The 24,821-nt window shown below is 37.9% G+C and overlaps 5 protein-coding genes across 7 annotated transcripts; 3 read left to right on the top strand and 2 right to left on the bottom strand.

The window, feature by feature from the left end:
- Positions 1 to 71: 71 nt before the first annotated feature.
- On the top strand, positions 72 to 3,576 carry LOC131782338 (leucine-rich repeat-containing protein 45-like). Its single transcript, XM_059099067.2, has 3 exons — positions 72 to 852; positions 1,432 to 1,580; positions 2,182 to 3,576. Exons 1-3 carry the CDS (start codon positions 186 to 188, stop codon positions 3,346 to 3,348), a joined length of 1,983 nt encoding a protein of 660 aa, XP_058955050.2. The 5' UTR covers positions 72 to 185; the 3' UTR covers positions 3,349 to 3,576.
- An 834-nt stretch (positions 3,577 to 4,410) lies between these two features.
- LOC131782340 (putative gamma-glutamylcyclotransferase CG2811) lies at positions 4,411 to 6,640 on the bottom strand. The gene is made up of 3 exons (XM_059099068.2): positions 6,515 to 6,640; positions 5,536 to 5,754; positions 4,411 to 4,717 (listed from the first exon to the last, which is right to left on the bottom strand). Exons 2-3 carry the CDS (start codon positions 5,725 to 5,727, stop codon positions 4,418 to 4,420), a joined length of 492 nt encoding a protein of 163 aa, XP_058955051.2. The 5' UTR covers positions 5,728 to 5,754; positions 6,515 to 6,640; the 3' UTR covers positions 4,411 to 4,417.
- Positions 6,641 to 8,443: 1,803 nt separating this feature from the next.
- Positions 8,444 to 8,893, bottom strand: LOC131782348 (adenosine 5'-monophosphoramidase HINT3). The gene has a single exon (XM_059099083.2). The coding sequence runs from the start codon at positions 8,891 to 8,893 to the stop codon at positions 8,444 to 8,446; it is 450 nt and encodes a 149-aa protein (XP_058955066.1).
- Positions 8,894 to 8,954: 61 nt separating this feature from the next.
- Positions 8,955 to 13,849, top strand: LOC131782322 (protein CDV3 homolog). 2 transcript variants are annotated; one of them, XM_059099046.2, is made up of 6 exons: positions 8,955 to 9,253; positions 10,525 to 10,604; positions 10,972 to 11,030; positions 11,630 to 11,704; positions 11,832 to 11,997; positions 12,167 to 13,849. In XM_059099046.2, exons 1-6 carry the CDS (start codon positions 9,056 to 9,058, stop codon positions 12,291 to 12,293), a joined length of 705 nt encoding a protein of 234 aa, XP_058955029.1. In that variant the 5' UTR covers positions 8,955 to 9,055; the 3' UTR covers positions 12,294 to 13,849. The 2 variants fall into 2 exon arrangements, with proteins under 2 accessions (XP_058955029.1, XP_058955028.1); XM_059099045.2 differs by having other exon boundaries at positions 12,164 to 13,849.
- A 1,687-nt stretch (positions 13,850 to 15,536) lies between these two features.
- Positions 15,537 to 24,790, top strand: LOC131782333 (polypeptide N-acetylgalactosaminyltransferase 1-like). Of its 2 annotated transcripts, none has more exons than XM_059099060.2 (8): positions 15,537 to 16,203; positions 18,339 to 18,505; positions 19,057 to 19,432; positions 20,134 to 20,251; positions 21,599 to 21,931; positions 22,649 to 22,747; positions 22,882 to 23,004; positions 23,423 to 24,790. In XM_059099060.2, the coding sequence occupies exons 1-8, from the start codon at positions 15,683 to 15,685 to the stop codon at positions 23,558 to 23,560; spliced, it is 1,875 nt and encodes a 624-aa protein (XP_058955043.2). In that variant the 5' UTR covers positions 15,537 to 15,682; the 3' UTR covers positions 23,561 to 24,790. The 2 variants fall into 2 exon arrangements, with proteins under 2 accessions (XP_058955043.2, XP_058955044.2); XM_059099061.2 differs by lacking the exon at positions 15,537 to 16,203 and adding an exon at positions 16,725 to 17,237.
- The last annotated feature ends 31 nt before the right edge of the window (positions 24,791 to 24,821 follow it).

Genomic DNA, 24,821 nt, shown 5'->3' with positions numbered 1-24,821 from the left:
TGTTGCCATGACAACAAACAAAGACTATTTACTATGCACGCCTCTGCACGCCAAGTGTTCCCGAGGACACTTCCAATGCCATATTTGACGTATTTGACTCAACTAGTGGCCGTTAAAGTCAGTTACCACTTGTTGCAGCGTTGTTTTATTGTTTTTTGGAGTACTAGGCAAAATATTTGAAGAAGATGGAAGAGTTTCACAAACGCTACTCTACAATATGTCGAGAACATCATGTATTTCCATTAGAAAGTGTTCTAAATCATATTCGAAGCTATTCAGACGGCGAACAGTTTCGTGAAAGTAGATCAACGCCTGAGAGTGCGACGAAATTAGATCTTTCCTGTTGTAACCTCACTCCAGAGGATTGTAATGCACTTGTTAGCGTTCTTACAGATGACCTGTTCTTTGAAGAACTAAATTTTTCCGACTGTCTGCTTAGCGAAGAATCAAGCAAAATCATTCTTAGAGGCTTGATAGACAATAAAGCCGTCAAACGGTTGAACTTGAAAGGGAATAACATTCGCGCTGGGGCTGCAGAAATCTTGGGTCAGTTCCTGAAGAGAAATGAGTGTGTTCGAAGTCTACTTATCGAGTGGAATTCGCTTGGTTTGTGGGATAATGGAATGAGAGCTATTTGTGAGGGACTGGCTCACAATCAAGCGTTATTATTTCTCGATTTGAGGAATAATCAGATTACCCATGAAGGAGCAAGTCAAATCGCTGTTGCATTAAAACGTAACCAATGTTTAAGAGGTCTAGATTTACGCTGGAATAATATCGGCCTCCTTGGTGGAAGGGAATTACTGGAAGCTTTGAAGTTTAACAAAAGGCTTGTGGGGTTGGAACTCACAGGTGAGGTTTTCTATCCTCTTTTGAGGGGATGTTGGGGGTACCATTCATGTATCACAGATGGGAAGGATTCCCTAAAAGTGCCTTAGTAATTATCATTTTTTACGACCTTGAAATTTTATGTTGTTGTCCCATTTGAAATTCTGTGATAGGATAGGAGGGATTATTGTCCTTGAAAGTTGATTATGCTTGTACGAACTCTGGATTTCCATCAAGAGAAAGAAAAAGAAAGAAAGAAAGCAAAAAAAAAAAGTAGAAGTCGGAACAAGACCTGGTGGTTATAAGATTTGATAGTTTTAAAAAAAGCCCTTAATTAAAGGTCCAAATATACATTTTAGGGACAAAATCTCAGTGTAGTTATTGCATTGTGAACCTAACTTCACACATGAATTCTTGATAGTGAGGAGAAAGGTAAGGTTGTGTATGGCTATAAAATGAAGACATGAGAGCAAAACTAAAATCAGTGAAAAGTTACTCCATGCAGTGTTTATCACAAAATGGTAAATAAGTTACAATCTTTTATCAAATTAAACAAGATTTTTTGACAGCTTGCTTGATTGATTTCATTAAAAATCTACACAGGGAACAACATTCCTCAAGATATTGTTCAGGCTTTGTCTGTTGCTATCCAACAGAACAGTGACAGACAAGTAGCTTTTGAAGAACATCAGGCCCAGACTGAGGCTTTAACAAGAGAATTGGAAATGACACAAGAGAAAAAAAGACAGGAGGTATGTTCTTTTGCCATAAAACTGATAACTAATTATTAAACAGGATATTGTTACAATTCTCAATATCATTCTACCCTTAGTGGTGCATCTCTTTTTGTTGCTTATGTAAGTATAATCATCAAGCACTTTATTTAGATAAAGAGATAGGGAAAGTCTAAGTTGTTCTATCTGGCTTGAGCTTATCCCTGTTTCCATAGCATGAAGTTACTGGGAGTATTGTCTATTCCCCCTGGTTAGGATGCTTGTCCATGGCTGCCCCCGTTCAAATATTCAAATGGTCATGATAGTTGATGATAGTTTCAATTATCATGTGCATTTGAACACGAACTATCATTGACTATCTTCTAATTCAACATAATAAGTGATGATAGTTGTTGCTGTTTGAATGAGTGGATGATAGTGACTGATAGTTTTTTTGGTGAGCAGTTTTACCAAAAACAGGCTCAAACTAAAATGGTAAAGGGTAAAATGACTGAAGTAGCTGTTAAAGTGTCACAGGATGTCTTGTTGTTCATTCTCATCATTTTCCTGGCTACAAGAATGATGAGAAAAGGTTGAAATGTATTACATTCAAGTCCATATTTCATCTGATTAATGTTAGGTGACGAGTTTGAAGGAAGAAATTGACCAACAGAGATCCAGTCAGGAACAGCTTAACAGAAGTATGCAAACCAAGATTGATCACTTGAGAACAGCTTTGGATGAAAGGAAAGCAGCATTTGATTCTCTATCATCAAAATTGTCCACCACCAACTCTGAATTACTTTTGTCCAGAAAAATGTTCTCTGAACAGAAGCTTGCAGTTCAGACATTAACTGATGAACTGCAAGAGGAAAAGGAAAGCAAGGCTGCAACAGAGCTCCTCCACAGAAAGAAAATGAATGAGGTTCTGGAGAAAAATCAGGAGTTAGAAAAAACAATCAACATTCTTGAAAGAAGAAATAAGAGCCATGAGAATAAGATAAGTACTTTAGAGAAAGATATTGAAGCCATGGAAACCCAGTTTGCTGATAGGGGAAAGGCTAGTGATAAAAAATTCCAGGAAGAGCTTCTGAATACTGAAAGAAGGCTACAAAAAGAAGTAAGCAATTTGCAGCAGAAAGCTCTGGAATATCGTGAAGCCACAAAAGAAAAGATGATGAAGTTGGAGGAAGAGAAAACTGCATTTGAAGAGGAGGTTAGCACTTTGAAATCTCAGTTGGTCTCGTTGAGGATCTCCTCAGATGAAGAACTCCGTAACACAAAGACAAGGTTAAAACAAGATGAAATTACTAGATCCCGACAGTATGATGAGCATCTATCTCAAATCCAGCAATCACAGAGTGAGCTTCAAATCCAAAACACAAAACAGTTGACACAGATCACAGATTTGCAGTCTCAGCTTAATTCTACACACAGAGATAGTGAAATGTTGAGGAGGCAGATGGAAACTTTGAAGCAACAACTGGAACAGAAAGATGCAGATTACAGAAATGAGGTCAATCGGTCAAGAATTGAACTTGACTCAGAAAGGAAAACTCAGTCTGAGCTACGAGATAAAATTTCTGATTTGGAAAGTAGAATAGCTGAAATGACAAGAAGACACAGGGATGCTATAAGCATAAAGGACAGTGAATTGGAACTACTAAAGGAACAGCTCAGATGCAAAGAAAATGAAATCAAAAAAATTCATGATGAAGAAATGAAGAGAGCTGAACTTCTTGAGAAAGCCATATATAGCTATGTATCTAGCACTAAAAATTCTTCACTCTCTCCTCACCAATCTTAGTGGAATCACTGTTAGATTGGTAATGTTCTTGTCATGATTAAACACTTGTCCCATTCTGCTATTTCTCAAAAAATGTCTCCATTGATAAGTAAAGAATTGGATTACTCATGTCAATTTGCAATCATTTGATTATAGCCTCAGTTCAGTGTAAACTGAATTGCAAAACTTAAGGGCTATTTTCAATGCACCTGCACTTAAATAATTTGACATGACGCAAACAGGTTGTTTTGAAAGATGAAGTTTTTAGTACAAATAAATTATGTTCAATGGAAAATATAATTGCAATCTGGAAAATTGTACTTCCCAAATTCCCACTGTGATGAGGAAAGTCAACCGTTGCAAATTAATGTCAGTCTCAAGTAATCAAAAAAGTGACAACTCTTGTTGAACTCGGGTTACATCTGAAAAGTTGACTTTTCTCATTTAATTTAGAATCCTGAAAAAAGATGGACTATGTGGTTGCTGACTAACGATTATTTTGTCAGTAATTATTCTGTAATTTCAGAGCAAGCTGAGGGTCTAGACTGTTACCCAGTTTCTAGTTTCTAATCATTGTATTAAATTTTTTATTAAGTAATCTGAAATTTAACACAGTGTTCAATTTTATTTTCCCAACAAGGCATCAGACATAGATATTTGAAAATTTATATTGTTAGTTATGTGGCTTTTCAAAACTTAGATAAATGAAAAAGGAGTTTTAAACTATTATAAAGCGAAATAGGATTGTATAGCACATTCAGTAACACAAAGTGTGTTCAAAATATTAATTTTCTTTATGAGAATTGTATTGTATTTGTACCTTGTAAAAGAAGCCTTGATAAAATTTACTCTTAAAGTAATGTTGACATCCAATACTTTGCTTTAGTCTTGACAAATCTATACTGTGAGGCAGTTGTTCCTTTTCCAGAGATTTAATCTGAAGACCAGTATCATTTGTACAAGCAGAGAGGACATACTATGTTTTTCTGTTGGTGAAGAGTTGTTCTAACACATGTCTTTCGACTAGTCTTGAATTGCAAGTCTTTAAATGAGCCATTAAATGCAGAACCAGTGATAAGTTAATTCCTGGTCATTTTCTTTGGGACTGGATAATCACATCACAGGGCAAGGATCTTTTGTCAGATTCAAGGTATGCTTGGTTACACTCCAGGGTGTATTCACTAAGAAAATCTTGAGATAAAAATGACTCTTTGAAGTCAGTTAAAAAGTAGGCAAAGCATGATACAATATCTCCTACTTGAATTCCTGTTGCTCCTTGGGTTGTAATAATGTCACATTTTGAACGCTTATACCATGTTGGGTGATTTTCTAGATCGTCCAGTTCACTCAGAACATTCTCATCCACTTCATATACCTCACCATGGACTTGCTGATTTGTAAAAGATAAAACAAACCATCTTTGGTCAAGAAATAATTAAGGTAAATGATTATCCAACTCCCTAGAAAGAAACAAGGTCTTTTACTTGAAGTATTTATTATTTTGCCATAGCCCACTACAGCCTGAAATATGAAAACTGTGTATAGGAAACACCCACTATTCTAAATCCTCATTTGGAAAAGAGGATTGGGTACATCAAATGAAAAATAAAACTGAAAACATTATTATATTGGATCTTTTAACCCTTTAATCACTAGGAGTGACTATCATCTAATTTCTCCTTACAATATCATCTGTGAATCACCACATTAAGGTTGTGAGAATAAAAGAAATGATCATGAACTAAGGAAGCTCTTGATTGTTAAACAAATTCTCCTTATCAGCACCTTAAAAAATGTACTGAGAACAATATAGAGAATATGCACACTGACCTTAGGGTGTAAAGGGTTAAAGAGTGAAACAGCTACCAAATACTTTTTGAACCACTTTGATAATTGCCACTGACACACTGTGAGTGATGAACAGTGTTTTGTGTTTGGACAATCACCTTTTTAACAAAGTTATTGTCTTAAGCCATTTCAGCCAGAAATAGGGTGATTAGTTTCAATTTTTGAGAAGTTCAGTCCCCCCCCTCTACAGTGCTGCAGTAACTTTTATTATAGTCAGATAAAAGCTTGATTTCTGCCACTCTCCCTGTCTGGTCTTTGCTCCTCCCCTGGGTTTGAGGGGAGGAGTGCAGGCTCATATTCCTGAATAGTGTCAGGTAATTGAGCCTAGACTGATATTGATACTAAATGTCTCCAACTTACCTTTCCCTGATTTTTTACTGGAAGCATAAAAGGAATGGATGCATCAGTCCCTACTACAAGTGGAAAGGCATCCTTGGTATGTCCAGTAGTTATAAAATGTGCCACTCCGTTTTTCTTGTTCTGCATGAAGTAATGATTTGCAAATCCCTTTTTCAAGGTCCCATAGACAAACACCTTAATCAATTCTGTCATCACTCTCTTTCCTGTGTAGTTGTGGTCCTAGGGATACAAGACCAAAAGACTTAATGATCCATAAGGGGAAAAGCATTATCAAATTACTTATCTCAGATTTAAGCATCCTTGGTTCATCCATTGTGCCAAACTACCTCAACTCTTCCCTTAACTCCCAAAAGATACTAATTAAAAATTATTGTTTCACATATTGTTCCCCACACCAAACTTCTATAAGTTTTAAAATTCTATAGCAATCCAGTGCACTTTCAATTCATCCAAAATCTAATGTTTCTAAAAACTTTCCAGTTTGACTTGTCAGTAAACTGCCACCCCCTACCCCCCACCACCCCACACACAGAAGTACCTATTCTCTACCGTGACATTAATTCGAAGCAAAAGTTACCCTAGGCTTGCATAATTTTGAAAGACCATGGAATCGCTCTTATTCATCATGCATTATATACCTATCAGTGCTACAGTTGAATTGCTGTAAGCAAATTGTTATGACAATTGGTTCGGAAAAACCCACATGGAGGAAACAAACAAATTGTATAGTATCGTAACGTAAGCTTATGGTCCTTATGGAAACATTTGCCCTTAGGAGACTATGGATGGACTCGAATGACGAAGACCAGAAGGGTGGTGCATCGGTATAAACCTGAGGAAACAGACCACCATGCAAGAGGTTAGAGGTATATGGCGTCAACATCACTCGATCTGACGCGCTGATAACTGCGAAAATCAGTGTATGAATCCGAAGAGCATTCTCGAATTTCGTCACAACCGTCAAACAAAGCCTGATTACCTTTCTAAAAGATTTGCATGGATTCTGCAAAGTGTGTCTCCCTCGATCTTTAGAGTCTTTCGCCTGTCTCTAAGGTCACGGGTACAGATGACCATCATGAGGACTGGAACTGGTTGAACTTCTTCCCGAACTGCAAGGAGTCTGGAATCCAATCCACTGGTAAGCACTCGCGGAAACTCGCGCAGGACGTTTATGGCGCAAGTACATAGTTTCGTAAAGCTTACCGTGTGCGAAAATGTCAAATATTAAAGTTCACCGTCGTTTAAAGGGAGCACTAATGTCTGTGTTAGTGGTGGGTGTATGAATCGATTTCTTCACTGAAACAAATAATTTTTGAAGAGCAGAATTGGTGGAGGTGCAGTATACAATTAGGGCTTACAGATCAACGCGGAAGAGTGAGCCCGAGAGGGGTGCTGGCATACTCCTTGAAAATCTTGATTTTAACGCGTTCAAGACGACGGGATGAAAAAAGAGAGCATTGAAATGATTCCTTACAAAATTTCAGAACTTTTTACGTCAAAAAGCATGCGTTATTTCATCCTTAAATTTTTCATCACTTACTGAAAACAAGAAATCGTCAACTATGCAGGAAAAGTGTGAGTGTGTCTACTTTGCTGATGGCCCTTGAACAAAATTGAGGGGGGGGTGCAGGGGGAGGTCTAAAGCCAAAGTTGTATTCTACCTCGGTGTGTTTTCCTTACATTCCCCACGTAATTGCTGCATTCCTAGTAGATGTGGTGCTTAATCATGATTTGCCCACAGGGCATTTTATAGTATCTTTCCAAATCAAGGATGGGCCTAATCTAGTAAGTTGGGTCGGCACCTAACTCCACCATGCTCAGTCCCAAGCCCAGTGGAGAACCAGGTAGGGCTTAGCAGGGTTAACTGAGGGGCTAACAATGTAACCTTATGCAAATCTCCTCTGCTACAACAAGACTGACAATCTGAAATTTAGTTTGGCCCTGGAAAACAATAAGCCATACATCAGGAGGATGTGCTAAATAGTGAGACTTTGTTATTCTTGGAGTCTCTTAGAGAAACTTAGCTTGAGATGTGTGTGCCAAGAGGTCCTTTGTTGGTAACCTTTGTCTCACCAGGAGCTTTAGAAGAAAGTATAGTTTGTATTAAAACCAAACTTGAAGTGGGCAGCTGCAGCACTTTTCAAAGGATATAAATTGTGCCATGTATGTTTACACTGAGGGCTGAGGTAAAGATTCGTATGAGTTATACAAAAGACATTATACTGTTCAACAAAAAAAATATCTGCCGCATGATATCAATAAAATAGAACAGCCTGGAAGGACATGGTTTAATTACAGACTGTTATATACACCACAATGTGGTTTTAAAACTTTTTAGAAAAATCCAAAATAAATGTAAAACTTCAGCCCTTTCTGATTATCTCTGGAGAGCAATTTTCCAGATCTCTTTTTCCTCTACAATGTAACTTCTCTTCCAACACCACTTTTTCTCCAATGATGAATTAACTAATTTTACAATGGTGTTGATTAAATATGCAAAAAAAAGTTTTTCACCCACAAAGTATTCCTTCAAAAGACATGACTCATCAGCTCAGCTTGGTTGTCTGATAAAAGATCAATCAAGGCTGGTGCTTATCTTCCTTAAAATTTGAAATAAATCTGCAAGATGTGCAGTTGAGTAACAATAGTGACTATTCTTACATACATGTAATTCATTCGTCTTGCAAACTGCATTTGCGGTTACCTACACCAATTTAAAACTCTTGCAAAAAAATGAAAAAATGAACATTTTTTCATTTCTCGCGAATTAGCCCGTTTATTTTATTGTTGCACTTCAGTCATTCATATATGGATGACAAATCGAAATTTGAATTCAACCATAGGCTATCTGGCCAAGCTGTTGTTCTAATAAAATCTTACATCTGGAGTAAGGTTAGCTTTAGCAACATTAACCGGCAGGATTTTTCTGTAAATGTTCAACAAGCCACTCGTGAGTAACAAACCAGAATGAATTGGGTCTGTAGATTTGTCGAGCGAAAAAACCCATCTGTGAACGCGGATATATTACATGGAGATGCAAATGCTGTATAGAATTAAATGGTGGCCAGTGGTAGCCATACAAGACGTCCTCAGAATCAGTAACACTGTTGGTAATAGCATTCTTCCCAACCTCAAACAAATGTTCAACAACTTGCAGGTCAACTGCAGTGAGTGACTTCGGATTTCCATAATGTTCCTTGGGAATCACTAAATAATGGTGATTCGCAGCTGGTCGAATGTCTGGAAAAACAACAGTCTTCTCATCTTCGTAAATTATGCGAGATTCTTGTTCCTTGACTGCAATTTTACAAAAAACACAATCTTTCTTACTCCCTAGGTTTGGCGATTCAGCAGTCATATTGATGAAACAAACCGTGAGGGAATAGGGCGAGCTACTCCAAGCACATGCGCCACTTCATAAAAGTTCGAAGAAAGACTAAAGGAGTGATAGCTACAAAAGTTTTAAGACGTTGTTCCCTTTGCCCGGCGCTTTGCCTGGGCCTTTTTCGTTCGGAGAGCTATGTCAGAACATGACAAACAGTTAGAAAGTTTCTTCGCGAAAAAGGAGAAGGGAAAGAAGTCCAAAGGAAAGAGCAAATTTACAACAAGTGATGCTATTACGAAGCAAGTTGGAAGCACTCAGAAGGAACCAGACGGTCGATCGAAAGATCAACTAAGTAAGAAGGCTTCTGGAGTGACACCGGCGCCTTCTAACACGGTATGAATGCACGTACGTTCAAGGCATTCTAAAACTTCGTCGAAACGTTCACCAATCATTCTCGGTCGGCTTATCGATCGAGTCACGTGTATTTTTTTTCTTGTTAAGTCCTAAAAATGGCCTAAAAATGGTATTCGTCATTCTTGTAACAGTTATATTACACTACACTTTTTTTTGTATTTTCCTAGAAGTAAGCCAAATAACCCACGTTCATATTCCTCGTCCAAGTCTTTTTTAGTTCGACGTTAATCTCTTTTAGTGTGATGGTGCGCTTTTTTATAAACCAGTGGAGGAAGAAGAAAGAGAGCTGGCAACAGCTAGCTGCAACATGCAGATATAGCCTTGGTCTTGAAGGAATCTTCAATCCTTCCGTCTATAACTTTTTCTTAATTATCCTGTATCTTTTTTTTGGAAAGCCAAATTGATTTTTTTTGAAATTGCTGATGAATAACCTTACCAAAATACCCGTTTTCTATGCTAGTGACTGAGCTGACCGTTTTCGTTCTCTAAGTTTTTGTCAGTTTATACATATATATATATATATATATATATATTTGGATACTTCTCCTCTCACCTCCCATTGGTTTGTTTCATCAATGAATGTTATTTTTCCAATTGGTTTTCCTTTCTGAACAATTATGATATTATATCTTATATGCCTGAACAATAATATAAGAGGTGGTGATGCTATCATGAAAAATCGCAAGTCTGCAATTTTTTTTTGTGTATTCCAAAATCTCACCAGGAAGCCTTTTTTTTTTTTTTGCACTTCTCTCAAAGTTCTTAGGTGTGACATTTTTCTTAAGATCAAGGGTCTAGAGCTGGAGTTACTCATAGAGTTGCTATATGGACCTTGTACATGAAAAACCTTTTGCAATGTTGAAGCTTATATATAGCAGTGCAAGTGCAAAAGTGGGTAGTGAAACTTAAGCTTATTATTTACTTAAGCACATTATTTTCACCAATAGTAACTTGCTAAAGCTTATTGAGTTAAGAAGGGTAGGTAAGAGGTAGTTTGTTATCTGTTGTGCAATCTCTGTTTGAAATCTTTAAACAGGGGTCTCCACAAGTTTTAAGGCTCTGATTTTTTTCTTTTGAGGCCCATTTGCATGCTGAAATAAAGTTGTAGTTTGTCTTTCTACTTTATATTACATCAAACTTATTGAGGAAAAACTGATTTCAAAATCTCATCCTATCATGGGTGGGTTAGGAGGGTGACAAAAGTCTATCAATAAATGATGGATAATTTCCAAGTATCATTTTTCATACAGAAAGAGGAGGAGTGGATTGACTTTCAGGAACCAGAAGAGAAAGATTACTCAGGGCTAAGGATACAGTCATTACAGATTGGGTGAGTTGTCAGGGCTGTGATAACCTGTATTTGACCTCTCATATTAGATGATTGTGTAAGGATCATGTCAAGACACTAAAAAATCTCTTAGTCTGGTGGGAGGATTCCAATTATTTTAGTTTTTACCAAGTGAGAAATTTGTCCTAAAAAATCAAATCAAGTCATTTTATTATCGTTAAATTTTTTTAGTTTTTAAGTTTGGAGATTAAGTGTATTTCTATGTGAATGTTATTTTTTCAAGTGATGAAGCTGTTGTTATCATAACAGCAACAAGCATGGTAATGATATTGATGATGATAATAATAGTAATAATAATACTTATAAGAATGATGATCATAAGCTCTATTTAAATTGTTTTGCTTCAAAGAGAGAATGCTGAAGGTGAAGGATCAGAGAGTAATGAACAAGAGGATGAAGATGATGAAGGTATGGAATTACATTGTCCCAGTGTAAAACATTCTATGGATAGTTAAGGAGATCAATGTTAGTTTTCTTCTTTACAATGGAGCAGAAACACTCCAGAAACTGGGATAAGCTACAGATGCTGTGTGATAGAGTACTCCTAGCTAAACTCTTTTCAAAGTTTCTATTTGATGACCTAAATTATGAAATAGTGGCCAGAAATAAAATTTCAGTCACCATTGCTTTTGGCAGTTCATCCAATATCTCAAGGCTTAATATCCAGACAACTAGAGGCAATATTAAAAAAGAGAAAATATTGGAGATTTATTTAAAGTGTTGTATGCAACTGTTTATCCCACTCTAAATGAAGGACAAAGACATTAATTGATGAAGATACAGCAACAAGCTGTAGGACTGAGGACTGTTTGCTAGTCTTGTATGCAGACCCCCCCCCCCCCTCTTATTTTCTGGAGAGGGAAAAGTATGTAAGCAGTTAGTTTCAAATTTGACTAGAAGGCTTGGTTGATGCATGAATTAATTTTTTTTGTAAAATTGACCCAAATAGTTATAAGCTGTATCTTGGTTATTGTCATTTTGTAAACACTTCTCATGCTTATCTCCAGGAGACTCATCGGTAAGGAAAGACAAAACTGCAGGACCATGGCAGCAGCTTTCCACAGCACCCCAAGGCACTGCTGGTAATTCCATCTTTCAATAAGATAGGGAGGGGGGGGGACCATGGTTTGTGAAAGGTTCCAGTTTGATTAAACACACCAATTTGTACTTGATGTATTTATTTTTGTTTGTTTGTTGGTTTATCCACAGCTTCTCAGGCCTCAGAGGAGTCTAAGCCAGTAGGGGCTTACAGACCACCAGCTTATAGAGCCCCTGGTAGAAGGGCACCAGTTTCTGCAGGCCGAAAGATGCCTGAAATTGACAGTGAAATTGCTTTCCCCTCATTGTCAGCAGCCATGGCATCAAATGATAAAAAGTTAGTTGGTATCATTTCAGATATATTTTTATAAATTGTAATCATTATGCATCATGAGACAGTTTTAAGACTTTTTGAGTTACTGTGCAAATGAGATGTACTCTACCGTTCTCTATTCATTGCAAGCTGCATTGTCTTTCAAATACATTTTTTATCTTGTTTTCAGTAGCAAGGAGACTAATGATGGGAAAAGTTTTGAGACTGTGAAGCATGGATCACGAACACTTGAGAATTTAGCTGACAGGGGACCACAGCTTGATCTGGGAAATAAGTTTGATGCACTGAGAAGAAGCTAGGGTCGATTGCTACTTAATTACACAATTACAAAGCAAATACGAACTGGATGTTAAAGAAAGAGTGGAATCCACTCATTTATTTGACCTCAATTTCAATTTAAAAGCTGCAAGTTCCGCAAAGTCAATTCTGGGTTAACTGTGGTTTGCTTGCTCAGTCAAGGGATCAAATTCTATTTTAAATACTTTGGAGTGTGTTTGATTTACCCTTTTACTCAAAAAATCTAAATATCAATTACTTTCACTATCTGTTATACACTCTAATTATATGCGTCCTCTCCAACTTGCTGCAAAATTAAACAACGTCCCTTAGAAAATAATTTTCTTTGCTGTTCATCTTGTAAAATGTAATGATGTTGAGAAGAGAAATTCGTTATTGATCAATTTTGGGCTTGAAGGGATTAACAAGTATGGTAAAGTGGTTAGAGCAAATTGCAGTCCTTATAAGCTTGTCATGGAAATGTGGCAATCAAGACTGTTGATGGCAGAAAATATTAGTATTTGTTCCCTTTACTGTATTTTGAGACTTTCACAAGAGAAAAGTTAGTTCACTTTAGGTTAGTAACTTAACCACGCCCAGTTGTTCAAAGCTGGGTTACGATAACCTAGGGTTAAAGTGAAATTTGATTTCAGATCCGATAGCTTTAAAAGAAAATTTGGGTTACGGTAATCCAATTTTTCTACAATTTGATGACTGAATACACTAAAAAGAATTGGGAAAACTATCCCAAAATAGCTTTGAACAGAGAAATATAGAAATCTGGAGTAAAATTTAACCTTAGGTTAGCGCTAATTGGCCGTCGAACAACTGGGCCCTGAAGTCATCTTTTAAAATCTGGTTTTGTTGGGTTTGACTTACATGAACTAGAAAATGAATTATTTGTCTTTCAGCGAGCTAAACACTGAAACCTCAGAAGGTTGCTTCTTCCAAACGATATTTAAATAATATTTTTGTGCTGAAGAACATTTAAGAAATATGTCATTTTGTAGTGCCTATGTCGACAATTATCTTGAGGTAATACTGACTGTGCTCAACCTACATTAGTACAGCCTAGTTTATTTTATGTGTGATACATTGTTAGGAGATAAAAGCAAATCGCTTGTCAAACAAGTCAGCACCGAGGGCATACGACTGTATAATGTGATGATGTTCTTGGTAACCAAACGGGAGAACCTCTCAACACTAAATGAAATGCATCTTAGACTACTTGATGCATTTTAGCGATATATCTGAAGTGTGATTGATATGATTTCGACTATGCAATTTTATTTAGGTTTCCTTTATTTTTTTCTTTTCATATTGTTTTTGTTAATATTCAACTCCTAGGAACATTGCTACATTCAAAATCTTTCCCAGCCAAATTCAGAATTAGGCTTAAACAATCTGGGTCAGATCATTCACTACGTCAGAAAGTTTTTCGAACTCAATTGACGAGGAAGGGAGTTACCCTTGTACAATTGATGTGGTTTCATCAATCAACTAAACAACAGTTTGCGTATCAGCCAACTTTGTTCTTTTAGTTGCCTGGCGTGAATAAATAGCTATAGTTTCTCTTTAACTCTTGTGTTCATCAAGTACCGTATTTAATGGATTGAACGCCGCGCTCGAATAGACGCCGCATTTTAGAGCAGAAATATTACTAAACGCCGCCCTTGAATAAACGCCGCATCATGATGCGGCGATAATTCGAATACTAGACTCGTAAAGCACACAGCGATCATTGCTTCGATCGCAGTTGGAAATTTTGAGTGAATCAGACACAAATCCTTTTGAATGTACCAGTTCTGATGTCGAGAAAGCATATCCGACAATAGATCTTTATTTACTCCATGTATTGCAGTAGTATAAACATGCGAATTGTGAAATTGAGAACAATCTGAAAAGACTCGCAAGACAAGAACTAAAGAGTGCCCCGAGAGGAAACTCGTGACTCTGTCGCCTTAAGTTGACATAGAACGCATGCAGATTGTCTGCTATGTAGGCAAAGTACATGATACGTTATACTGAAGAAAACTAATCCACGTAGGTTTAACTAGCATATGGTAACGATTGAAATTCCCTCGACCGCATAATTTGTCGGCTGTTAGGCTCACTAGTAAAACTAGCGGCTTTGCATTCAAGGTAACCTGCACATCCCAAGAGGATATTTCACCCCCGTTTTTTTGTACAACAGTCATCGGAAATGAAATCTGTCTCTAATTGCATGGATACAAATAAACCCTAAATTATTGGAAAGCTCCCTTGTCACAGCTCCGAGTCGTTCCACCGCGCGCGTGAGGGCCTGCTTACAAACCAGTCAGAGATAAACGTTAATGAAAGGAAAAAAGGGCAGAGTAGCTTCAACGTAAGAGCTCGAGCTCGCTACGTGAGCCTTGAATGTTTTCTGAAGCTGTGGACCCTTCCTGTGACTCTTCCTAGTGACTCCTTCCTCCTTCCAAAGAGAATACCCCTTGGAAAAGAGAACCCAAGCGGGCTGATAATTTTCATGTTCTGAAAGCTTGATCCATTTTCTTACGAACCAGGGGCAATTTATGTTCTATTCTTAAATTCTGTTATGAGAGCTTGATCAAAAGCCCTGACACTCCACTTCATGCCAAAATATTGCCAACAGAAAAGGATCTTCGCCGACGCCTTTTATTAGCCATTGAAGCCTCGACTGCAATGTTTACAAGTATGAGCTAGTTTGCCAGACTACTTTTCCGTTATTGCGGGCTCATTTGTGAAAAGTCTGTACTCACAAATTAAGTTTCTAATAATTTGGCTGCGCAGATCGTTAACATCGGGGTCGCCGGTTCGCCATTTTATGGCGGTTAGATTCATAGCAGGTAAAGAAACTGGAAGAACCAGCGTTAAAGGTTGATGTCAATACGTTTGAAGTGTTCTGCTTTAATAAACAAGAGATTCTCCGATGCTCTTCATGATGAGAGCGAGCCACTTAGAATTTAACAACTATATTCACCTCTCTGAGTGATAACTTTGACCCTTGCTGTCGGTTAGCCTTGGAACGGGACTCAATGGAAGCACTCGCTCAAAGTCATGTACCGTTTTCTACAAACTTTGAATTTTACAATTTCGCACTTTAAAGAGACAAATTGGGAAACGAAATCGATGTACCATTTAAAGGAAAATCATTTGAATGCAGTTACGTGTGGTGTGACAGGTATTGCGCGAAAACTCACAGGTGGATCAACTAGAACCTGTTGGTTCACGTGACCTGGTCAAAAAGCTAGTATTGTTTGTTTCAAGTACTTTATAGTTCCTCCATATTCAGCGATTCTTACTCTCCGGAAATCTAGGTTTCTGCATGAACTTGAATGAATGACATGATCCGGCGATGAACCAGTCATGGCATGGTAGAGATGTGTGTCATTGAACCGGTGCATGGTGAGCGATGGCCCGCTTGATTTCAAGGAGAAAACTGGTCTACTACACCATAGTGGTAACTTCCTTCTGCTGGGTCCTGGGAACTGTGTCATTTTTTCTCTTTCAGTCGTTAGAAGTTAGCATCGACGTGAAAAGACGTACGTCTGATAGTCACCCTTCCTCGCAAAGGCCGAAATGGAACGTTCAACATGACCGACTTGCTAAGGAAACAGACCAGAGAGCGGGTGAACAATACATTCCGAACGAGACAAAGAAAGCCCGCATTAACCTAATTTATCAACAAATCTCCAACAAAGGCATCAGTGCTTCAAAAGGATCTCAAAAGAAACTTGAACAAATCACAGCCAATTATGAGAGGTATCCGTCGGGGGTTAAACTAAAAGGACCGGGCGCTAGGGGAGAGGGGGTTACCGTACCGGAGTCCCGCAAGGACGACGAAGAAGAAGGATTTGAACAGCATTCATTTAATCGTGTGGCTAGTGATATGATTTCTGTGCACCGAACGCTACAAGACCACAGAAATAGCAGGTAAGTTAAATGATTGACTACTACACGATAAGAGGGCCGTCATTTGTGAACAGGTTGATTTGAGCACTCACATTTGCTAAATTATCATAGTTTGTAATTGGGTTGTTTTTGGAAGATGATAAATCAGTTTATTCTTATGGACTGTGTTATACATTAATTCTATTTCACAGTATCACAGTGATGGTGTTATCGTGGTAGAGATATTACACATTTTTTTCACCGGTATTTTTACGGATCATTTGCCGAGTTTCTACGGCTAACTACTTCTCAGTCCATTCAGGCAAAACATCACTGGGTTGAATTTCCCCTCCTTTGCGCTCTCTTTCTTATCACAACTCGTGTTCGAAGCATAATATATATTTCTGGCAAGCACGATTCATTTTAGAGGCCACTCATGTGAAGGCCCCTTTTTCGTTAAGATTCCAGAGAGTCCTTCGGAAAAGTCGTTCCAGTTCCTGATTTTCTTACCACTGGTCGAGTGGAACGAAGGCGCAGGATAATGTCATAAAACGTTTTCGAATCATAGAGTAAATCGCCTTTTGCATCGGTATCGTGAGGATGTCTCAAAATTAGCATTTTCTCTCCATAAAGGGCCATACTTTTTTTAATTAGGGCTGACCATGAATAATTTGTGCAACATATGGTACCAGATCTGATAAAAGCTGGGTGCTTTCATCACGTGGAAACTGAGCAAAATATGTTTGAGGAATGATCATTCCAAAGAGACGCATTGTGTTTTACTTCGTGGTTATAACATCCTCTGTGTGGATTTATTTGGCTACGTACTTTATCCTCACAAACGAATTCGAGCCGGAGGAAAATAGGGTTGCAGATGAAGCCACTTACAATCTCCTTATGTATGATAAAACTCCAGATAGAAACCCAAACAAGCCTGGAGAATGGGGTGCTGGAGTCTCGCTTAATTTTTTGGAAAAGAAAAGAGAAGAACAAGGCTTTCACGATCATGCATTTAACCGAGTCGTAAGCGACAAAATTTCCCTGGAAAGAAATCTGCTAGACGTACGAAATTCAAAGTAAGCGATCTAAAGGAGATTATAACGCTGATACTCAGTTCTAATTAATACGCACTGTGTTTAGAAGATTGGAAAATGTCATATATGTTACAGATGTCATTTTTTTTTGTTAGCGATAAGTATTTTGGATGCCATTATCACTACTGATGACAACAATGTGAACATCGAATTATGTTGTTACATCAGAGAAGACTTAGCACGCGAGTTTATCAGTTTCCGTGATAATTTATTAATACTGACGAGAGTATTTTGCTTACCATCTAGATCTGGCTATTGACATCAACAGATTCGTTAAATTCGTGCTGGAATGACCATCTAGCCTTAATAAGCCTTAAATCACCGAGTCCAAAATTGACCTATGTGTAAAATACATTGTGAAGGATTTTTGATGAAATAGAACTACTTTGAGGAAGAGGGGCAGGGCCATTGGTATGTTTGGGATACCCTTCCTTTCTGCAATGAAAACAACCTATTCCATCGCTGTACATTCCCTCCCCAAATACAGAGTAGCTTTTTGTTGGTACAGAGCATTTTGATGGGTTTCCATCATTGTAAAGCAGACATGAAGGAGGGACAAAGATAAAATTAAAGGGAATGAGGTGGTTCAGTTTTAAATACTGTGATTAATATTTCACAGTTGTTATTAAACATTTTAGATTATTGTTAATAGTTTGGGAAAAAGGGAGGCATACACAAGCTTAAAGGGAAACATCTTCTGTTGGAGCAAGTTACCCTTAATGACAAATTATGTTTTTGGTGAATGAAAAATTTAAGATGTTTAAAGTTGGAAAAAAAACCCAAGGTTTGAGACAGTGTGGAAACAAAAGGAACAACAGTTTTGATTTTTAAATTTTGTTGTAGGAACCAATCTACAAGTTCAATCCATGAAGCATTATTATCAAACAATAGGTTAAGCTCTTTGCACTCTGGTTCCTCAACAGATGATGTGAATGAAAGCAGCAACCACTGATTGAAAATCAGATCCAAAATGGAGGAACTCAGTAGATTTAGATTTCAAAATACTGTCCTAACTAGATCACTTTTGACAACTTATTATGTAGAGTGAAATTATATGTTGTTTTTAATCATGATTTTTTTTAGGTGTAAAATAAAGAAATATCCTCAGGATCTACCTACAAGTTCTGTAATTATATGCTTTCATAATGAAGCTTGGTCCACTCTTTTACGGACGGTACATAGTGTCATCAACAGGACTCCTCCACAGCTATTAAAGGAAATCATTCTTGTAGATGATGCCAGTGACAGAGGTACATGTAGTTATTGGTATAACAGTAAATAATTTGTGATCATGTATCTGATCGTCCTGGTGAAGGTAGCTTCAAGAAGGACTGTTGTCAGTAGTTGTGACTGAAGTTTCATCAACAATTCATCAACAATACATTTGACTGACAAAAACTCTTCACTTGACTCTACTCATAACTTCTGCTCAGGTTGTTGCAAGGTCAGTTACTACTACTTACAACAGTCCTTCATGGGACTACTGTCACCCAGACAATCTGACCCCCCCCCCCCCCCCCCAAGGTTCAAACCTAAACCTAAATATCCTCTTTTCTAGAAAGAATGTTGGATGATGAGACATGTTTATGGCAAAATTGTCTTATTGCCTGCATAAGTCTTGTATTTACAGATGGGTTTGTTTTAGTTTTACAAGGATTAAATTTAAATTAATAATGATTAAATGGAATTCTATGTTAAGATGAGTTTGAGTTATCATGGATGTTAATAAACCAATTTTTTAGACATTGTATTTCCTTTGAAGTATCTTTGAAAAAATTTTTCCCATGATTTTATTCCATAGATGAGCTTAAGACAAAGCTTGAAGACTATGTTGCCAAGTTGAAAGTTGTTAAGATTGTCCGTCTTCCTAGAAGAGAGGGTTTAATTCGTGCAAGACTTACTGGGGCAGAACGAGCCAAGGGACAAGTTCTGACATTTTTGGATGCCCATTGTGAATGTTCTAAGGGTTGGCTGGTGCCTCTTCTCGCAAAAATCGCTGAAAATCGTTCAAATGTAGTAATGCCTGTTATAGATGAAATAAGTGACCAGAACTTTTATTATCATGCAGTGCCAGAGCCTTTCCATAGGGGCATCTTTCGTTGGCGATTAGAGTTTGGCTGGAAGCCTGTTCCTCAGTATGAGATGGAAAGACGTAAAGATGAAACTGAGGGAATAAGGTAGACACTTTAAACCTATCAATGTTATTTCTAATTGGCATATAGTGATCTCTTTTTCCAAAAAAACTGGAGTTTTGTTTAATACTGAGGTTTTTTGTCAAATTTAGGATAAATTCTGAGTATATTAGATTGTTGTAAGTTATCTCTTTCAGGTGCCTAGACAATATAAATATCCTATTAAAGCAATTTGTGTGGGTTGTTTGTGATCTGTACCAGGTTCATAGCAATTGATTCAAGCCACAGGGAACCTTTTTGGTATCATAGTTAATCTTAATGAGGTGTAGGCAATCTCTGTTGGGTTATGGGTATCTTTATCACAATGCAAGCAATCTAAACAGACAAATAAAAAATCTGAATTGGACTGTTGGTCGCATCGATCATGTAGGCATTGTGAACTAAGCTGTATGCAATCTAACTAAAGCTGAAGGCAACATGAATCAGCTTGTGGGTAGTCTTGGTGGGCAGTTGATCTTGAAAAAGCTGTTGGCAATCTTGGTCAAGCTAATACACATTCTTTTTTAGTATTGGTCACTGTGTAATGAGTTGTAGGTGGCCTGAATTAGATGGTATAGGATAGCACCATTCTCATGAACTAAAATGTTCTGTGATGAATTATTGTGGCAGCCTCGCATATATTAGTGAGAGTGAAACTCAATTGTGTTAACATGGTAATTAAACAATCAAAACTCTCCTTTTTCCAGGACCCCAGTGATGGCAGGAGGCCTGTTCTCTATTGACAAAAGTTATTTTGATGAAATAGGAACATATGACACTGGAATGGACATTTGGGGTGGAGAAAACCTGGAAATTTCCTTTAGGGTAAGTCTGTTGTAGTAGGTTCTGTTTTTTTAAGTAAAGGGAAGGGGATCTTTATCTCATCAGCCTGTTTAAGCTTATGTTAGCTTCATACATTAGCTTCACAGAGCTTTTCACTGTTTCCAAGTAAATATTATTTATTAGTACTTACCACACAGGTGAACAGTGCTTTTTGCGCATGTTGATTTGCTAGTGTGAAAGTGAATAGCTACTACTGTTCACCTCCTAGCAGCCAATAAGGCAAAAATCACTTGTCATGAGTTTTAATTCCTGACCATTTTACTGTACATTGAAAGAAATTAACAATTTTTTTTTATATCTGTTGAAAACAATTATTCATCGTAGTGTTGTTTAAAGTGGTGGATATTTACCTCACTACTTAGCGGCTTGGTAGATATCCACCATTATTCACTTCCACTTGGGTAAATAATTGTTAATTATAATCCATCAAATCTTTTTTCTTGCAATTCTTGCAATTGGTCTAAATGCATCACATGATCAAATATGCCCCAGCTGAAACTGGGGAACATCAACACAATAGCTTCCATTTGGTGAAAGTATGCTCGAACATTTAGTTTATGACATTATCTGTTCCTTGAAGCTCACAGTTTTCCCTGAGCTTTGCTCTTGCAAAACAGTCCACATCTTAGAACGGGCAATGTCCATGGACAAATATCCATACATATCATGCTGTGCCAAATGGAGGCTGTTAGATCCAAGTGTAACATTTTTTTTGATTATTCGTTCTTGCCTAATTTGTTTTTCCTTTGCGTACGCAAATTAGTTTATACTTCCTTTCGTCCATTTGTTTAGTCTTCTTTTTTGGCGTTAATTTAGGTGTTTATCTCTTTCTGTCAGTTTTCGTGCCCTCGTTAGCGTTTCCGTGCTGTTTCATCTTCATTAGCGCCTTTCTATAGTTTTATTTTCTGCATGTTCTAGCGTATTTTCATATCGTAATTTGTCAGTACAGTTTGTGAGTTCAGTTTGGTCCGCGCTTAGCGCAGTTCTGTTCAGTTTGTTTCTAGCCTCTTCGCGTTTTTCGCAGTCCTCTTTTCAGAAGTTTTCTCTGGCCAAAACAATTTTCAATCCACACTCTTAGTACCAAGCACGCCGACTCCAATAAATCTTTTTCTTTTTATTTGGTTTGTGGTGTTATAATTCAAGGCCAGAAGTCTTGCAGGTTTATTGCAGTTTCAGAGGCTATTGTATATATGAACAGTTTGTGAGAATATATATTTGTTAAGGTTCGTTTCAGATTCAGATAAGCAAATGACCATTCACATTTTTAATAAGAAGAATTCCTGAGCTGCTATTTCTAACCAAATTGCCCCTCTGTGTCATGTGATGCAGGTCTGGATGTGTGGAGGCACCATTGAGATGCTCCCCTGTTCACGTGTTGGCCACGTGTTCAGACCACGTTTTCCATATTCATTTCCCGCCCGTCCAGGTGGTGACCTTGATGTTGTAAGTCGTAATCTTATGAGAGTGGCAGACGTGTGGATGGATGAATACAGCAAACATTTCTACAACATTCGGTTTGATCTTAAAAGAAAAAAGCACGATGATATCAGTGAAAGACTTGCTCTGCGAAAGAAGTTACAGTGCAAGAGTTTTAAGTGGTATTTGGAGAATATTATTCCTGAGTTAGAGGTGCCCGATGCAAACTTTGTGGCCGCTGGACAGGTTGGTTAGAAAGAGAACAACTCAGGTGTCCATGTATCTATGACAGTCAGTAAACACACAAAAAAGCGAAGTTTGTAGAGTAGTACCCTTTCCGATCTGCGTTGAGGGGTGTGGTAGAATTATTCTAAAATTCTATTGATTATTCCTTCTTTCTTACCCACCTATTCCTTTACCAATCCTCCGACTACTCCTATCACTGATAAATGCAAAGTAATCTTACACATGCACGTGAAACTGGATCTTTTAAGCATTTGTCGGTGAATAGTATGGAATGTCTAAGTAATAATATAATCAGACTCTGAACAGGTGCAGGAGTTGTCATGGAGACTTTGTCTGTGACTGGTTTATTTAAGTCGTTATCTACAAAGCTGTTTTTGGTCTTGTCAAGATGGTGGGGCAAAGGAAAATTCTGAGTCCCCATGAGGAAACTAACCTCAGACTTTCGAGTTCCGCGCTCCGGTGTTCTACCAATGAGCCACAGAGACTCTGTGGTGAGCAAGGCACTTTACGTATTTTATTTATAACACACGGTCTGCATACTGCTGGGATCAGCAATGTCGATAGCGTCATGTTTTAATAATGGGGACTCAGAATTTTTTCTTTGTCTCACGCTCGTGACAAGACGAAATACACTGATGATCGTTCTTTATTTCTTAACCGAGCTTAAGACTTACCACCTTTCTTCTTCTATTTACAAAAGTCGTTGACTATTTGCAGGTTCGTAATCCTACGAGTGATAAGTGTCTAGACACGTTGGGGAAGAAAGACGATGCACCTCTGGGGCTGTACGAGTGTCATGGCCAGGGTGGAAACCAGGTAAGAAAGTACAGAATTCCAACACCAGGCATTCAGCATGAGAGACTATTCCTATTTCCCCAAGGTGTCAAATATTGTTTATCAGGGGATTGTCTCGTGCTTACTGTGACAGATCTTTTCTGTTTTGTTTCTAGTACTTTGTTTTAACAAGCAAGGGAGAGCTAAAATCAGAAGATAATTGTTTGGACTACAATGGATATGATCTGTACCTGAAGGAATGTGACGGACTGAAGCAGAACCAGAAATGGGAATATAAGGTACGAATACATACGTATTCCTAGACATAGTGTGCCTCGTACTTGTGTTAGCATCATTTGGGATTATTTTTTCGTTGCCTTCATTTTTTACCATTGGAACCGTTCTGCGGTCATTTTATGAATCACAACAGAGCATTTCGCATGATGGCTCTGAGCAGAGGGTCTTAATGTGGTGATGGCTTTTACGACTGGCGGTTAAAATGTTAGCCATTTTATGGTTGACGGTTTATCTATTTCTGTTGTGATTTAAGGAAAATGTTAACGGTGTCCTTTTTTACAACTAACGAGCGGTGAACTTCATTGAAACCCTCTGAAGAATATATCGCCCGACTCTCCGCCGACTAGTTTTAATTAGTGTGGTCGAGTATCGAATTTAGTCATTTTTTTCTTATCCTTGTTACTCTTTTTGTGCTCATAGAAAACAGTGCTCTACCATCCACGCCATGATGTATGTATTGACCGAGGTTCCTCAAATGCAGAGTATGCCAAAGTTCGCGCGTGTGATGGGAGACTGGCCCAAGTATGGGAATTCTCTAAGACAGAAGAGATGGACTGATGCTCAGCCGGTTTGCGCATATTCTCAGCACAGTGACGAAACGAGGCAATAGTCCGGTATGGAGTTAAGCTCTGGGAAGGATGAGGTCGCTTGGTGATCGTCCAATTTCAGAACATGGGTTCTGGCTGAAGCTGTACCACCGGGAATCATCTCCACTGGGGTGTGATAAGAAACATCTCCCTCCTATAGCGAGTCGTTGCTGAATCACTCCAGTATAGCACTAATCGCCACAGTACTATCTAACAAAACTCGGAGACACTCGCCTCGTTTGGCTCAAGTTGAACGAACTCTTTTTCGATTTTCTTCCGCACTGAATTGTTTCTATGTTCGTGTGCACGTCGGACGCTTCTATAGTGCTGACATCACTGTCCAGCTGTCACGGTTATCACTGTACCTAAAAAATGTACAATGTACGTTTTATAGAGCTGAAATTTTTTAGGACATATGAATTTATTGTTTTGAAATTAGGCGATAAACAATTTAAGTTATCTGTCAGGATTTGTTGATTATGAAAACTTGTTTCTCAAATAAGATGTCATTTGTGATTAGTTCTGTGAAAAGAAAACAACTATAGAAGGAATAAATTATTTTTCGTTATCCTCCCACAGTGGAAAATGATGTATTCTGACAACATTACACACCTGTAACTGTAACAAGGAGAGACCTGGGTTCGAAAGCTTTAAACGGAAAACCTCTCTCTTATCTCCCAATTTATGAAAGAAAACAAACGTTGGATTAAGTGTAAAAAGTGATGTCTCTAAAGCCTCGTATCTGTACCAATCATCGTCACATCTTGAGCCATGTCGGGTCGATGTGTTCCTTTCGCAATGAAATCTAGTTGGTGATCTAGGAAAGTCATTTTCCTAGTCATCATTCTAGCGTTCGATTTGTTCAATCGCAGCGGACAACTCCTCGCCCAACTTGTAATCAGGCGTTGCCGAATCTGTTTTTTCTTAATTTTAATTAAATACGCTGAAAAAGTAAAGCACGCCTCGTCAGGAAACAGTACGCTAATCGGTTACCATACCATGACTTGACGACTGCTATGGGTCAAACGTCTTTTGGAAAAAGCACTTCCCTAAGTAACAAATGCCCCACATACTTCAAGGAAATTGTTACGGAAACTGAAATAAATCTTTTCTACTCTGTTATTATTCCAAAGTTTAATCGCAAGGAAATTATCTTACAATTTGAGTTTTGCAATAAATAGACAGAGAAAATTTTGCCAGATTGAGTTGATATGAGTCGTAATGTCTGGCTG

The sequence above is a fragment of the Pocillopora verrucosa genome, chromosome 10 (assembly GCF_036669915.1).
Source record: "Pocillopora verrucosa isolate sample1 chromosome 10, ASM3666991v2, whole genome shotgun sequence".
Classification (NCBI taxonomy): Eukaryota; Metazoa; Cnidaria; class Anthozoa; order Scleractinia; family Pocilloporidae; genus Pocillopora; species Pocillopora verrucosa.
This window is presented reverse-complemented; position numbering and strand designations above follow the sequence as displayed.